The sequence below is a fragment of the Anolis sagrei genome, chromosome 12 (assembly GCF_037176765.1).
Source record: "Anolis sagrei isolate rAnoSag1 chromosome 12, rAnoSag1.mat, whole genome shotgun sequence".
NCBI lineage: Eukaryota > Metazoa > Chordata > Lepidosauria > Squamata > Dactyloidae > Anolis > Anolis sagrei.
In genome coordinates this window covers 481,975-495,302 of record NC_090032.1, presented here as the reverse complement: position 1 = coordinate 495,302, position 13,328 = coordinate 481,975, and the positions used below count along the sequence as shown (strand labels likewise).

Here is a 13,328-nt window from a genome sequence, read left to right as displayed (position 1 = left end):
ATAACAGCAATAATCACCACCACCACAACAATATCCACAACAATAATAACCACCACCACAACAATAACAACCACAATTATATCCACAACAATAACCACAATAACAGCAATAACAACAAGAATAACAACCACAACAATAACAACAACAGTATTAACCACAACAATTATATCCACAACAATAACCACAATAACAACAAGAATAACAACCACAACAATATTAACCACAAGAATAACAACCACAACAATAACAACCACAACAATAACAGCAATAATCACCACCACCACAACAATATCCACAACAACAACAATAATAACCACCACAACAACAATAACAACCACAACAATTATATCCACAACAATAACCACAATAACAACTACAAGAATAACCACCACAACAATAACAACAACATTAACCACAAGAATAACAACAACAATAACCACATCAATAACAATAACGACCACAACAATAGCAACCACAACAATAACAACAGCAATATCCACAACAATAACAACCACAACAATAACAGCAATAATCACCACCACCACAACAATATCCACAACAACAACAATAATAACCACCACAACAACAATAACAACCACAACAATTATATCCACAACAATAACCACAATAACAGCAATAACAACAAGAATAACAACCACAACAATAACAACAACAATATTAACCACAAGAATAACAACCACAACAATAACAACCACAACAATAGCAACCACAACAATAACAACTACAAGAATAACCACCACAACAATAACAACAATATTAACCACAAGAATAACAACAACAATAGCAACCACAACAATAACAACCACAACAATAATAATAATAATTCTTGTTTCCGTCCGAAGGGCCCCCCCGGAATCCAGCCATGGAGACCCACTTGGGGAGCCTTCCTCCGCTTCTGTCTCAGGTGGGATTGTGGGGTGTCGGGTGGGGGGGGGTGTGGGGGCCTTTCTCTTCCCCATTTTGGGGGGCCATCGGGATTCAGTGTCCGATCGGTTTCCCTTCCAGAATTCTCTCTCCGCCCGTTTCAAGAACTTTGGGGTCAGTCCGGCCAAGAAGGGCCCCTCCCTCTACAAAAGGTACGGCGGGACCCCATTGCACCTCTGGGTAATAGGCTCGGTCAGTGGATTCTACAGAGGCGGGTGGCCATCTGTCGGGAGGGATCAGGTGGTGTCTTCCTTTATGGCAGGAAGGGGGTGGACTGGATGGCCTTTGGGGGTCCCTCTCACCTCGAGGATTTGGATCCCAGTGGGGTTTCCTTCTCTGGGAGCTTCAAATCAGAGGCTGGGTGGCCATCTGTCGGGAGGGATCAGATTGTGCCTTCCTGCCAGCAGAAGAGGGTTGAACTTTGGGGGTGTCTTCAAACTCAGTTTGGGATTTGGGGATATTTCGGAGTTCCAAACTCCGGAAAAATTGTGGTCAAGCGTTTTATCGTTGGCCATTTTGGGTTTTTAATAATAATAATAATAATAATAATAAGTAATATTCATAAGTTAATAATAATAATTTAAATGTTAATATTTAATAATATTATTGAAAAAATCATTAAATATTAACATTTAAATAATAATTATTAACATGAATATTACTAAATATCAATAATAAGTAATATTCATATTTTTATAATAATAATTTAAATGTTAATATTTAATAATATTGAAAAGTATTAAATATTTACATTTAAATAATAATTATTAACATGAATAATATTACTAAATAATAATAAGTAATATTCATATGTTAATAATAATAATTTAAATGTTGATATTTAATATTTACTAATATTATTGAATAGTATTAAAATTATTAAATATTAACATTTAAATAATAATTATTAATATATGAATATTACTAAATATCAATAAGTAATATTCATATTTTAATAATAATAATAATAATAATAATTAATATTTACTAATATTATTGAATAGTATTAAAATTATTAAATATTAACATTTCAATAATAAGTATTAACATATGAATATTATTAAATATCAATAAGTAATATTCATATTTTAATAATTTAAATGTTAATATTTAATATGTATTAATATTGAATAGTATTAAAAATATTAAATATTAACATTTAAATAATTATTAACATATGAATATTACTAAATATTAATAAGTAATATTCATATGTTAATAATAATTTAAATGTTAATATTTAATATTTAATAATATTATTGAATAGTATTAAATTATTAAATAAAACATTTGAATTATTATTATTAAAATATTAATATTACTAAATATTAAATAATATTGATATTATTATTAATACTAATTTCCTTTCTTAGCCCGGCGCTTCCAAAGTCGTCTCAGCGTCCGAACGGGTCCCAATGGGTCAAACGGCGCGTCATGCCGGAAGCCAAGGACGGTCAAGATGACCCCCAGAACCCCGTCGACTACTCCGAGATGCCGGTAAAGAAAGCCAGGGCAGCTAAAGCGGGACCAAACTGGGTTAACCGTGCAGTGAAAAAGGCTGGATGGTCATCTGTTGGGAGGGAACGGATTGTGTCTTCTTTTATGGCAGAAAGGGGGGTGGACTGGATGGCCTTTGGGGGTCCCAACTCAGAGAGCCTTTGATCCTACAGTCCTATTTCCCCCATGAGCCTGCTAATGTCTATGGGGCTGGATGGTCATCCGTCAGGAGGGATTGGATGGTGTCGTCCAAACTGATTTATTCGGCCTGATTAAATAAATAAATAAATGTGTTTATTTATTTAACATTATTAATAATATCAATATAAATATATAAATGCTTATTTATTTAATATTATTAACAATATCAATATCAATATATAAATATTTATTTATTTAACATTACTAATAATATCAATATAAATACATAAATCTTTATTTATTTAAAATTATTAATAATATTAAATCAATAAATAAATATTTAATATTATTAATACTATCAATATATACAAATATTTATTTATTTAACATTATTAATAATAATATAAATATATGTTTATTTAAGATTATTATTACTATCAATATAAATATTTATTTAATATTATTAATACTATCACTATAAATATATAAATGTTTATTATTTAATATTATTAATAATATCAATATAAATATATATTTTATTTAATGTTATTAATAATATCAATATGAATAAAAATGTTTATTTATTTAACATTATTAATATTATCAATATAAATATATAAATGTTTATTCAATATTATTAATAATATCAATATAAATATTTACTTATTTATTTAATATTAATAATATCAAAATAAATTTATAAATGTTTATTCAATATTAATAATATCAATATAAATATTTACTTATTTATTTAATATTATTAACAATATCAATATAAATAAATAAATGTTTACATAACGTTATTAATACTATCAATATAAATATATAAATGTTTATTATTTAATATTATTAACAATATCAATATAAATATATAAATGTTTATTTATTTAATATTAATAATATCAAAATAAATAAATATATGTTTATTTAATATTATTAACAATATCAAAATAAATAAATGTTTGGTTATTTAACATTATTGATAATATCAATATAAATAAATAAATGTTTGATATTATTAATAATATAAATAATTTAATATTAATAATATAAATAAATAAATTTTATTTATTTAACATTATTAATGTCAGTATAAATATACATATTTATTTAATATTATTAATAATATCAATATTCGTAATAATATTAATAAATTTATTTAACATATAATAATAATAATAATAATAATAATAATAATAATAATAATAATAGAATAAATCTCTTCTGGCTTTTCTAGGCTTTGGAGCTCGTGACCCACAAAGAACCCGAATCGGACGGCGGTGAGTTCCATTTCTCTCCCATTTTGGCGCACGAATGATCTATTTGTGCAATAGTGCGTGCAAACGATGCCGTGTTGGAGCGTTCCTTTGCAGTCGTGCAAGGAAGGTGTCTTCTTGCTTTGCCAAAACCTTTTGTGTCTTTCCAGGTGCCCCCGCCCAGGCCACGCCCCCTTTGGAGCCGAACGTCCTGCACGCCGTTCCCTTCGAAATGAGGTGAGGCGGACATTGGAGGCCCCAAACGGGACTCATTGCATTTCAGTTGAGTGTTCCCATCACATTGGGGGCCAGGTCAGGACTTTGTGTGGTGGAGCTGTCTTCCCTGGAAATTCTCACGCAGAGGCTGGATGGCCATCTGTCGGGAGGGATCGGATTGTGTTTCCCTTTATGGCAGAAAGAGCGGGTGTGCTGGATGGCTTTCAGAGGACCCTCCCAACACTATGAATCTAATAACAACTATAATAACATTATATATCTTCCTGGCGAGAGGGGTCAGACTGGATGGCCTTTGGAGTTCCCTCCCAATCCTATGAAAATAATAATAATAATAATAATAATAATAATAATAGATAATAATAGATAATAATGCATAATAACACAATTGCAATTATATTTTCCTTCCCTGGCGAAATGGGGTCAGACTGGATGGCCTTTGGAGTTCCCTCCCAATCCTATGAATAATAATAATAATAGATAATAATAGATAATAATGTATAATAACATAATTGCAATTATATTTTCCTTCCCTGGCGAAAGGGGGTCAGACTGGATGGCCTTTGGAGTTCCCTCCCAATCCTATGAATAATAATAATAATAATAATAATAGAAAATAATAATGTATAATAACGTATTTTCAATTATATTTTCACTTCCCTGGATGGCCTTTGGAGTTCCCTCCCAATTCTATGAATAATAATGATAATAATAATAATAGAAAATAATAGATAATAATGCATAATAATTGCAATTATATTTTCCTTCCCTGGCGAAAGGGGGTCAGACTGGATGACCTCTAGAGGTCCCTCCCAATTCTATGAATAATAATAATAATAGAAAATAATAGATAATAATGCATAATAACATAATTGTAATTATATTTTCCTTCCCTGGATGGCCTTTGGATTTCCCTCCCAATTCTGTGAAAATAATAATAATAATAATACTAGAAAATAGTACAAAATAATAGATAATAATGCATAATAATTGCAATTATATTTTCCTTCCCTGGCGAAAGGGGGTCAGACTGGATGGCCTTTGGAGTTCCCTCCCAATCCTATGAAAATAATAATAATAATAATATTAAATAATAATAATAGATAACAATGAATGATGGTGTCATCTCCTTTCCTGGAGGCTTTAAGAGCAGAAGCTGGTTGGCCATTTGTCGGGAGGGATCGGGTGGTGTCTTCCTTTATGAAGAAGGGTGTGGACTGGATGGTCTTTAGGAGTCCCTCTCACCTTGAGGATTTGGATCTTGGTGGTGTTTCCTTCTCTGGAAGCTTCAAAGCAGAGGCTGGTTGGCCATCTGTCAGGAGGGATCAGATAGTGTCTTTATTGCAGAAGGGGGGGGTGAACTGGATGGCTTTTGGGGGTCCCTCTCACCTCGAGGATTTGTATCTTGGCAGTGTTTCCTTCTCTGGAAACTTCAAAGCAGAGGTGGAGTGGCCATCTGTCGGGAGGGATCGAATGGTGTCTTCCTTTGTGGAGAAGCGGGTGGACTGGGTGGCCTTTGGGGGTCCCTTTTGCCTGTAGGATTTGTATCTCGGCTGTGTTTCCTTCTCTGGAAGTTTCAAAGTGGAGGTTGAGTGGCCATCTGTCAGGAGGGATCAGATAGTGTCTTTATTGCAGAAGGGGGGTGAGCTGGATGGCTTTTGGGGGTCCCTCTCACCTCGAGGATTTGTATCTCGGGGGTGTTTCCTTTATTGGAAACTTTAAAGTGGAAGTGGGATGGCCATCTGACGGGAGGGATTGAATGGTGTCTTCCTTTATGGCAGAAAGGGGTGGGCTGGATGGCCTTTGGGGGTCCCTCTTGAGGATTTGGATCTCAATGGTATTTCCTTCTCTGGAAGCTTCAAAGCAGAGGCTGGGTGGCCATCTGTCGGGAGGGCTTTGGTTGTGTCTCCTGGATGGCCTTTGGGCGTCCCGCCGAACTCTAGGATTCCATGCACGGCCTTGATGGCTGGCTGGTCACCTGCCGGGCAGGATTGGGTGGTATGTGTGGCCGAAGGGGGTGGACCGGATGGCCTCTCACCTGCAGGATCCTTTTACAGCAGATGGCCATCTGTCGGGAGGGATCAGATGGTGTCTCCCTGCCTGGCCAAAATAGGGCTGGGTTGGATGGCCTTTGGAGGTCCCTCCCAACACTAGGATCCAATAATAATAATAGATAACCATGAATGATGGTGTCATCTCCTTTTCTGGAAGCTTGAAAGTGGAGGCGGGGTGGCCATCTGTTGGGAGGGATCAGATGGTGTCTTTATTGCAGAAGGAGGGTGAGCTGGATGGCCTTTGGGGGTCCCTCTCACCTTGAGGATTTGTATCTCGGCTACCGCCGAGATACAAATCCTCGAGGTGAGAGGGACCCCCAAAGGCCATCCAGCTCACCCTCCTGCAAGCTTGAAAGTGGAGGTGGGGTGGCCATCTGTCGGGAGGGATCAGATGGTGTCCTTATCTTTATCTTTATAGGAGCCTGTTCCTGCTCCAGATGCTGAAGGCCTGCTTCCGGGAGGCCAGCTGGCTGCTCTCGGTCTCCAGAGTGTCCGGCCCCGCGGCCATTTTAGTGACCGGCTCCTTCCCGCAGGCCCCCTTCTTCTGGGGCATCCGCATCACCAAGGTCAGCATTGACCGCTACGGCCACGGGAGAAAAGGGGGGGAGGAGGCCTGTGGCTTGGACTCGTAGTGGACCGCATGCTCAACCTGAGCCAAGGGGGTGACGCTGCGGCGGAAAAGGCCAATGCGATCCTAAGCTGCATCCATGTGTCCGGATGGAGGAAATGGGGGTTGGGCTAGATGACCTTTGGGGGTCCCTTTCCGGAAGAGATCCGAACCCAAAGAGGTTTTACACGCGTGTGTCTGTGTGTGTGTCCCTTGCAGGAGTGCCACCCGAGGATGGAGAAGCTGTTCCGGGCGTTGGTGGAGGCCGAGTCCCGGGCGCCCTTGCTGACCGCCGACAAGAAGGCCCCCCTCGGAAGCGGAGGGGGAGGGGGGCCGCGCTGCCTGGCCCCCTGCCTCATCGGGGAGGAGGGCACCGCCTGGAACCGGTGAGGGGGGGGGGGTCCCCTTGTAGGAAGGCACCATCCAAGCCCTCCCGACAGATGGCCATCCAGCCTCAGTTCAGAGGAGGAGACTCCACTGGAAGGGCGTCTTAGTGCAGCCCCCATCAGCCAGGCAGGGAGGCACAGTCAAAGCCCTCCCGACAGATGGCCATCCAGCCCAGTCCCGTTCCGTTATGTAGGAAAGCACCATCCAAACCCTCCCGACAGATGACCATCCAGCCCAGTCCTGTTCCACTATGTAGGAAGGCACCATCCAAGCCCTCTTGACAGATGACCATCCAGCCCAGTCCTGTTCCACTATGTAGGAAGGCACCATCCAAGCCCTCTCGACAGATGGCCATCCAGCCCAGTCCCATTCCGTTATGTAGGAAGGCACCATTCAATCCCTCCCGACAGATGACCATCCAGCCCAGTCCTGTTCCACTATGTAGGAAGGCACCATCCAAGCCCTCTCGACAGATGACCATCCAGCCCAGTCCTGTTCCACTATGTAGGAAGGCACCATCCAAGCCCTCTCGACAGATGACCATCCAGCCCAGTCCTGTTCCGCTATGTAGGAAAACACCATCCAATCCCTCCCGACAGATGACCATCTAGCCCAGTCCTGTTCCACTATGTAGGAAGGCACCATCCAAGCCCTCTCAACAGATGGCCATCTAGTCCAGTCCTATTCCACTATGTAGGAAGACACCATCCATGCCCTCTCGACAGACGGCCATCCATCCTCAGTTCAGAGGAGGAGACTCCACTGGAAGGGCATCTAGTCCAGCCAGGCAGCGAGGCACACTCAAAGACCTCCTGACAGATGGCCATCCAGCCACAGTGCAGAGAGACTCTACTGGAAGGGGCCCCCAAAGGGCGTCTAGTCCATTCCCCATTAGCCAGGCAGGGAGGCACAGTCAAAACCCTCCCGACAGATGCCCATCCATGCTCTGGAAGGGATCCCCAAAGGGCAACCATGTAGGAAGACACCATCCAATCTGTCCCGACAGATTGCCATCCTAGAAACCTCATGTGGAATAATGTCCAGGGTGGGAGAAAAAATAATACCCTCGTGTGTTTGAAGCAAGTGTGAGTGTTGCACTCAGCCAGCTTGACTCACATGGAGTATCTGTGCTGTTTGGAAAGAGGTGGCCTGGCTGTTGTTGCCTGGAGGCACCCTTTGTCCAACTGGCCCTGGCTTAGTTTGCTGCCTGGGATTCAGTTGACCACAATGTTTGCGGTGAAGCACACGGAGAGACAACAGAGGCCACGACACAAGAGCCCACTGTTGTTATAGAATGTAAACAAACTTGGTTGATGTATATATTGCGTCATGTCATGTCATGTCAGGGTGTGGGTTGCGTGTGTGCTCCGTGCAGGGCCTGGATTGTGGAGCGGGTGGAGGACCTGGCCGTGGTGTTCTTTGTGGACTTTGGCCAACTGGCCACCCTGCCGCTGACCTCTCTGCGGAAGCTGGAGGAGGACGAGTGGTGGTCCATCGGCCCCTTGGCCCAGCCCTTCGTGCTCCAAGGGGGTGAGTCAGCCCCACGCGTGGTGGTCACCCCTGCCCTTTCCCCATGCGTTCCGTCACAAACACATGGGAAGAGTTTACTCAACTATAGCAGGTTACATTATATTATTATTATTATTATTATTATATAATACTATTATTATATTTTATTATTATTATATTATAATATATTATTGAATTATATTATAATTATATAATACTATGTAGCAAGAACAGAAACATGTTCACCCTGTGCTCCATGTTGTCCCAAGGGGGCCCCTGTGATAGGGTCGGACTAGATGACCTTTGGGGGCCCCTTCCCGGGACCTCACCCATTGGATGGGGATCAAGGGCCATTCCCCCTCAAAGGCAAGAATACAGCGATCCCCTCCAATGGAATACAACCCATTTCTTATCGTAATACCTGTATGGCCAGATGGGGTTGGGCTAGATGTCCCGTCCCCACTCTGATTTCTCTACAGCAAAATTGGGTTGGACTAGATGACCTTTGGGGGTCCCTTCCCAGAACCAAATGCATTGGGCACCATGAGGCCGTTGTAATTCTATGATTGAAAGGGGTTGGACTAGATGACCTTTGGGGATCCCTTCCCAGAATCAAACCCATTGGATGTGATTTAGTTTTGCAAAATTTCCTAATTTAGTTTTGTAAAATTTCCTATTTAGTTTGGCAATTTTTCCTTATTTAGTTTTGCAAAATTTCCTTATTTAGTTTTGTAAAATTTTCCAATTTAGTTTTGTAAAATTTTCCAATTTAGTTTTGCAAAATTTCCTTATTTAGTTTTGTAAAATTTCCTTATTTAGTTTTGCAAAATTTTGTAGTTTAGTTTTGCAAAATTTCCTAATTTAGTTTTGCAAAATTTTCTAGTTTAGTTTTGCAAAATTTCCTAATTTAGTTTTGCAAAAATTCCTAATTTAGTTTTGCAAAATTTCCTAATTTAGATTTGCAAAATTTCCTTATTTAGTTTTGCAAAATTTCCTAATTTAGTTTTGTAAAATTTCCTAGTTTAGTTTTGCAAAAATTCCTAGGTTTTGCAAAATTTCCTAAATTAGATTTGCAAAATTTCCTAATTTAGTTTTGCAAAATTTCCAAATTTAGTTTTGCAAAATTTCCTAATTTAGTTTTGCAAAAATTCCTAATTTAGTTTTGCAAAATTTCCTAATTTAGATTTGCAAAATTTCCAAATTTAGTTTTGCAAAATTTCCTAATTTAGTTTTGCAAAAATTCCTAATTTAGTTTTGCAAAATTTCCTAATTTAGATTTGCAAAATTTCCTTATTTAGTTTTGCAAAATTTCCTAATTTAGTTTTGTAAAATTTCCTAATTTAGTTTTGCAAAAAATCCTAATTTAGTTTTGCAAAATTTCCTAATTTAGATTTGCAAAATTTCCTAATTTAGTTTTGCAAAATTTCCAAATTTAGTTTTGCAAAATTTCCTAATTTAGTTTTGCAAAAATTCCTAATTTAGTTTTGCAAAATTTCCTAATTTAGATTTGCAAAATTTTATAATTTTGTTTTGCAAAATTTCCTAATTTCGTTTTGTAAAATTTCCCAATTTAGTTTGGCAAAATTTCCTAATTTTATTTTGTGTAAATTTATTATTTTATTTTGTTATATAATAATAATAATAATATATAATAATAATACCATTCTGTTCCATTTTATTTTCTGTATATTTGCTTTATTATTTTATTTTGTTATATAATAATAATAATAATACATAATAATAATAATACCATCCTGTTCGATTTTATTTTCTGTAAATTTGCTTTATTATTTTATTTTGTTATTGTAATGATCTTCTGATGTAATTTTTCTTTTCTGTATTTTATTGTGTTGTGTTGTATTTTTGGGTTTGGCCTCATGTTATCTGCCCCGAGTCCCCATTGGGGAAAATGGTGGCGGGGTATAAATATTATTATTATTATTATTATTATTATTATTATTATTAATTATGTAATAGGGCCATGTCTTTGGATTCTCTGCCTCTTTAGAGGTTTTCCCACCTGAAGTCATGATGAGGCGGATTTTGAAAGGGACGCTGGACGGTCCTCTGGAAAGGGAGGTAAGCCTAGAGCATTATTATTACTATTATTATTATTATTATTATTATTACACTACGTAACACACATTGAGTTCCTTATCAATGTCATTTCCTCATTGGTTCTAGCATCAAAACATGGGAAAAGTTTATTAAACTGCAAAAACTTTTGTCTTCGCGGTAAGAACACCCTGCAGCACGTTATATTATATAATTATAATATAATTATATAATTATACCTATATAATAATTATATAATATAATGTGCTGCAGGGTGTTCTTACCGCGAAGGCAAAAATTTGTGCAGTTATAATATAATATTATAATATATATAAAATTATATAATTATTATAATATAATATAATTATAATTATATAATAATTATATTATAAATGTATTATATTGTTATATAATTATATTACAACTCTCGTTATATTTATCATTATAATTGTATTGTTATATGCAACAGAATTCTTGTAATTGGTTCGATCATAAAAAATATGGAAAAAGTTTATTAAACTTGCAAAAACTTTTGTGGGAGGGACATCCTGCAGTATCTTATGTTATACAATTATATATAATTATATATATAAAATATTATAATTGTATTATATATTATATTACAACTATATTTATTACTATATTATATATACTATATTATAATTGCATTGTTATATCTTACAGTAATAATATAATGCATTACATATATTATAATTATATATATGATTGCATTAGATTACTATATATGATACATATTATATTTACCATAACTTGCAATAATGATTGTATTAATTACTATATTATATTATACATATTATATTTACTATATTATAATTGTATTATAATATCTTGCAGTAATAATATACACATATATTGCATTACATTATATCTATGTATTATATAATGTCTTATATATTATATTATTACATATTATATTATAATTATGTATTATATAATACATTATATTACATATTATATCTATGTATTATATATCTAACCGAAATAATGCATTGATATATTACGTATTATAATTATATATATTATTGTGTTATAATTGCATATTATATAATATTACAACTATATGCATTATTATATAATTTTATTTATTATATTATAATTGCATTATAATATATTACACTAATAATATATTACGTATATTATAATTCTATATATTATTGTAGTATAATTGTATTATATAGTATTACAACTATGTGTATTATTATAATTGCATTATATTACACTAATAATATAATACATACATTATATTCCATAGTATGATATTTATCATATTATAATTGTAAAATATTACACTAATTATGCATATTATATTGCATATTATAATTCTATATATTATTGTAGTATAATTATATGTTACAACTATATGTATTATTATATAATTTTATTTATTATAATTGCATTTTAATATAGTACACTGATAATATAATACATTCCTTACAGTATATTACATAGTATATTTATTATATTATATTACATTAATAATACATTACACATATTATATTATAATTCTATATATTATTGTAGTATAATTGTAATATATTATATAATATTACAACTATAAGTGTTATTATATTATAATTATAATTATTATAATTGCATTGTTATATTACACTGATGATACATTACATATACTATACATTATATTACCTAATGTGTTAGAGCCTCAACCAATTCAATATAGTCTGTGGCATGTAAGCAATGTTCCTGGAGGAGAGCAACGTTTAAACATTTAAATAGGAAATTTTGCAAAACAAAATTATTTTGCAAAACTAGGAAATTTTGCACAAAACTAAATAGGGAATTTTGCAAAACTAAATAGAGAATTTTGCAAAACTTAAATAGGAAGTTTTGCAAAACTAAACAGGGAATTATTTTGCAAAACTCAATGGGAATTTTTGCAAAACTCAATAGGAAAATTTGCAAAACTCAATAGAGAATTTTGCAAAACTAAATAGGAAATTTTGTAAAACTCAATAGAGAATTTTGCAAAACTAAATAGGAATTGGGTTGTAGGTTTTTTTGGGCTGTATGGCCATGGAATTTTTCCAAATAAATAGGAATTTTTCCAAAACTAAATAGGAAATTTTGCAAAACTCAATAGGAAGTTTTGCATAACTAAATAGGAAATTATTTTGGAAAACTGGGAAATTTTGCACAAAACTAAATAGCAAATTTTGCAAAACTAAACAGGAAATTTTGCAAGACTAAATAGGATTTTTTGCAAAACTCAATAGGACATTTTGCAAAACTCAATAGGAAATTTTGCAAAATTAGACGGGAAATTTTGCAAAATTAAATAGGAAATGTTGCAAAACTCAATAGGAAATTTTGCAAATGTTGTTGCATAGTGTTGTTTACCTCAAGTCCCCAAACTCCCCAAATGTGAAGCTCATGCCCCCCCCCCCTTGTCTCTTTCCAGCCCCACATCTTGCAGTTCTCCCTCCGAGGAGGCTTTGGAGAAGAGATTCGGAAGGACGGTGGCGAGGAGGCAGCCACCAAGAGCAATGGCAACGCGCACCCTCCTCCTCCGCGGGACCTTTAGATGCTTACAATGGGGGGGGTGTGTGTGTGACGGCACAATCAATTGTTTTGGGGGTGATGGGCGTGGAGGCCCTGCTTTTTGAC

The 13,328-nt window shown here is 35.4% G+C and overlaps 1 protein-coding gene across 1 annotated transcript in view; it reads left to right on the top strand.

Annotated features, from left to right (window-relative positions):
- TDRD10 (tudor domain containing 10) overlaps nucleotides 1-13,328 on the top strand; it is a 13,868-nt gene extending 540 nt beyond the window's left edge. The window contains exons 2-11 of the mRNA XM_067472281.1: nucleotides 864-925; nucleotides 1,027-1,097; nucleotides 2,319-2,442; nucleotides 3,821-3,863; nucleotides 4,010-4,076; nucleotides 6,546-6,693; nucleotides 6,954-7,120; nucleotides 8,497-8,651; nucleotides 10,639-10,709; nucleotides 13,123-13,328. Coding sequence (XP_067328382.1) covers nucleotides 884-925; nucleotides 1,027-1,097; nucleotides 2,319-2,442; nucleotides 3,821-3,863; nucleotides 4,010-4,076; nucleotides 6,546-6,693; nucleotides 6,954-7,120; nucleotides 8,497-8,651; nucleotides 10,639-10,709; nucleotides 13,123-13,245 — 1,011 coding nt within the window. The 5' untranslated portion in view covers nucleotides 864-883 and the 3' untranslated portion in view covers nucleotides 13,246-13,328. The remainder of the gene's footprint in view (nucleotides 1-863; nucleotides 926-1,026; nucleotides 1,098-2,318; nucleotides 2,443-3,820; nucleotides 3,864-4,009; nucleotides 4,077-6,545; nucleotides 6,694-6,953; nucleotides 7,121-8,496; nucleotides 8,652-10,638; nucleotides 10,710-13,122) is intronic.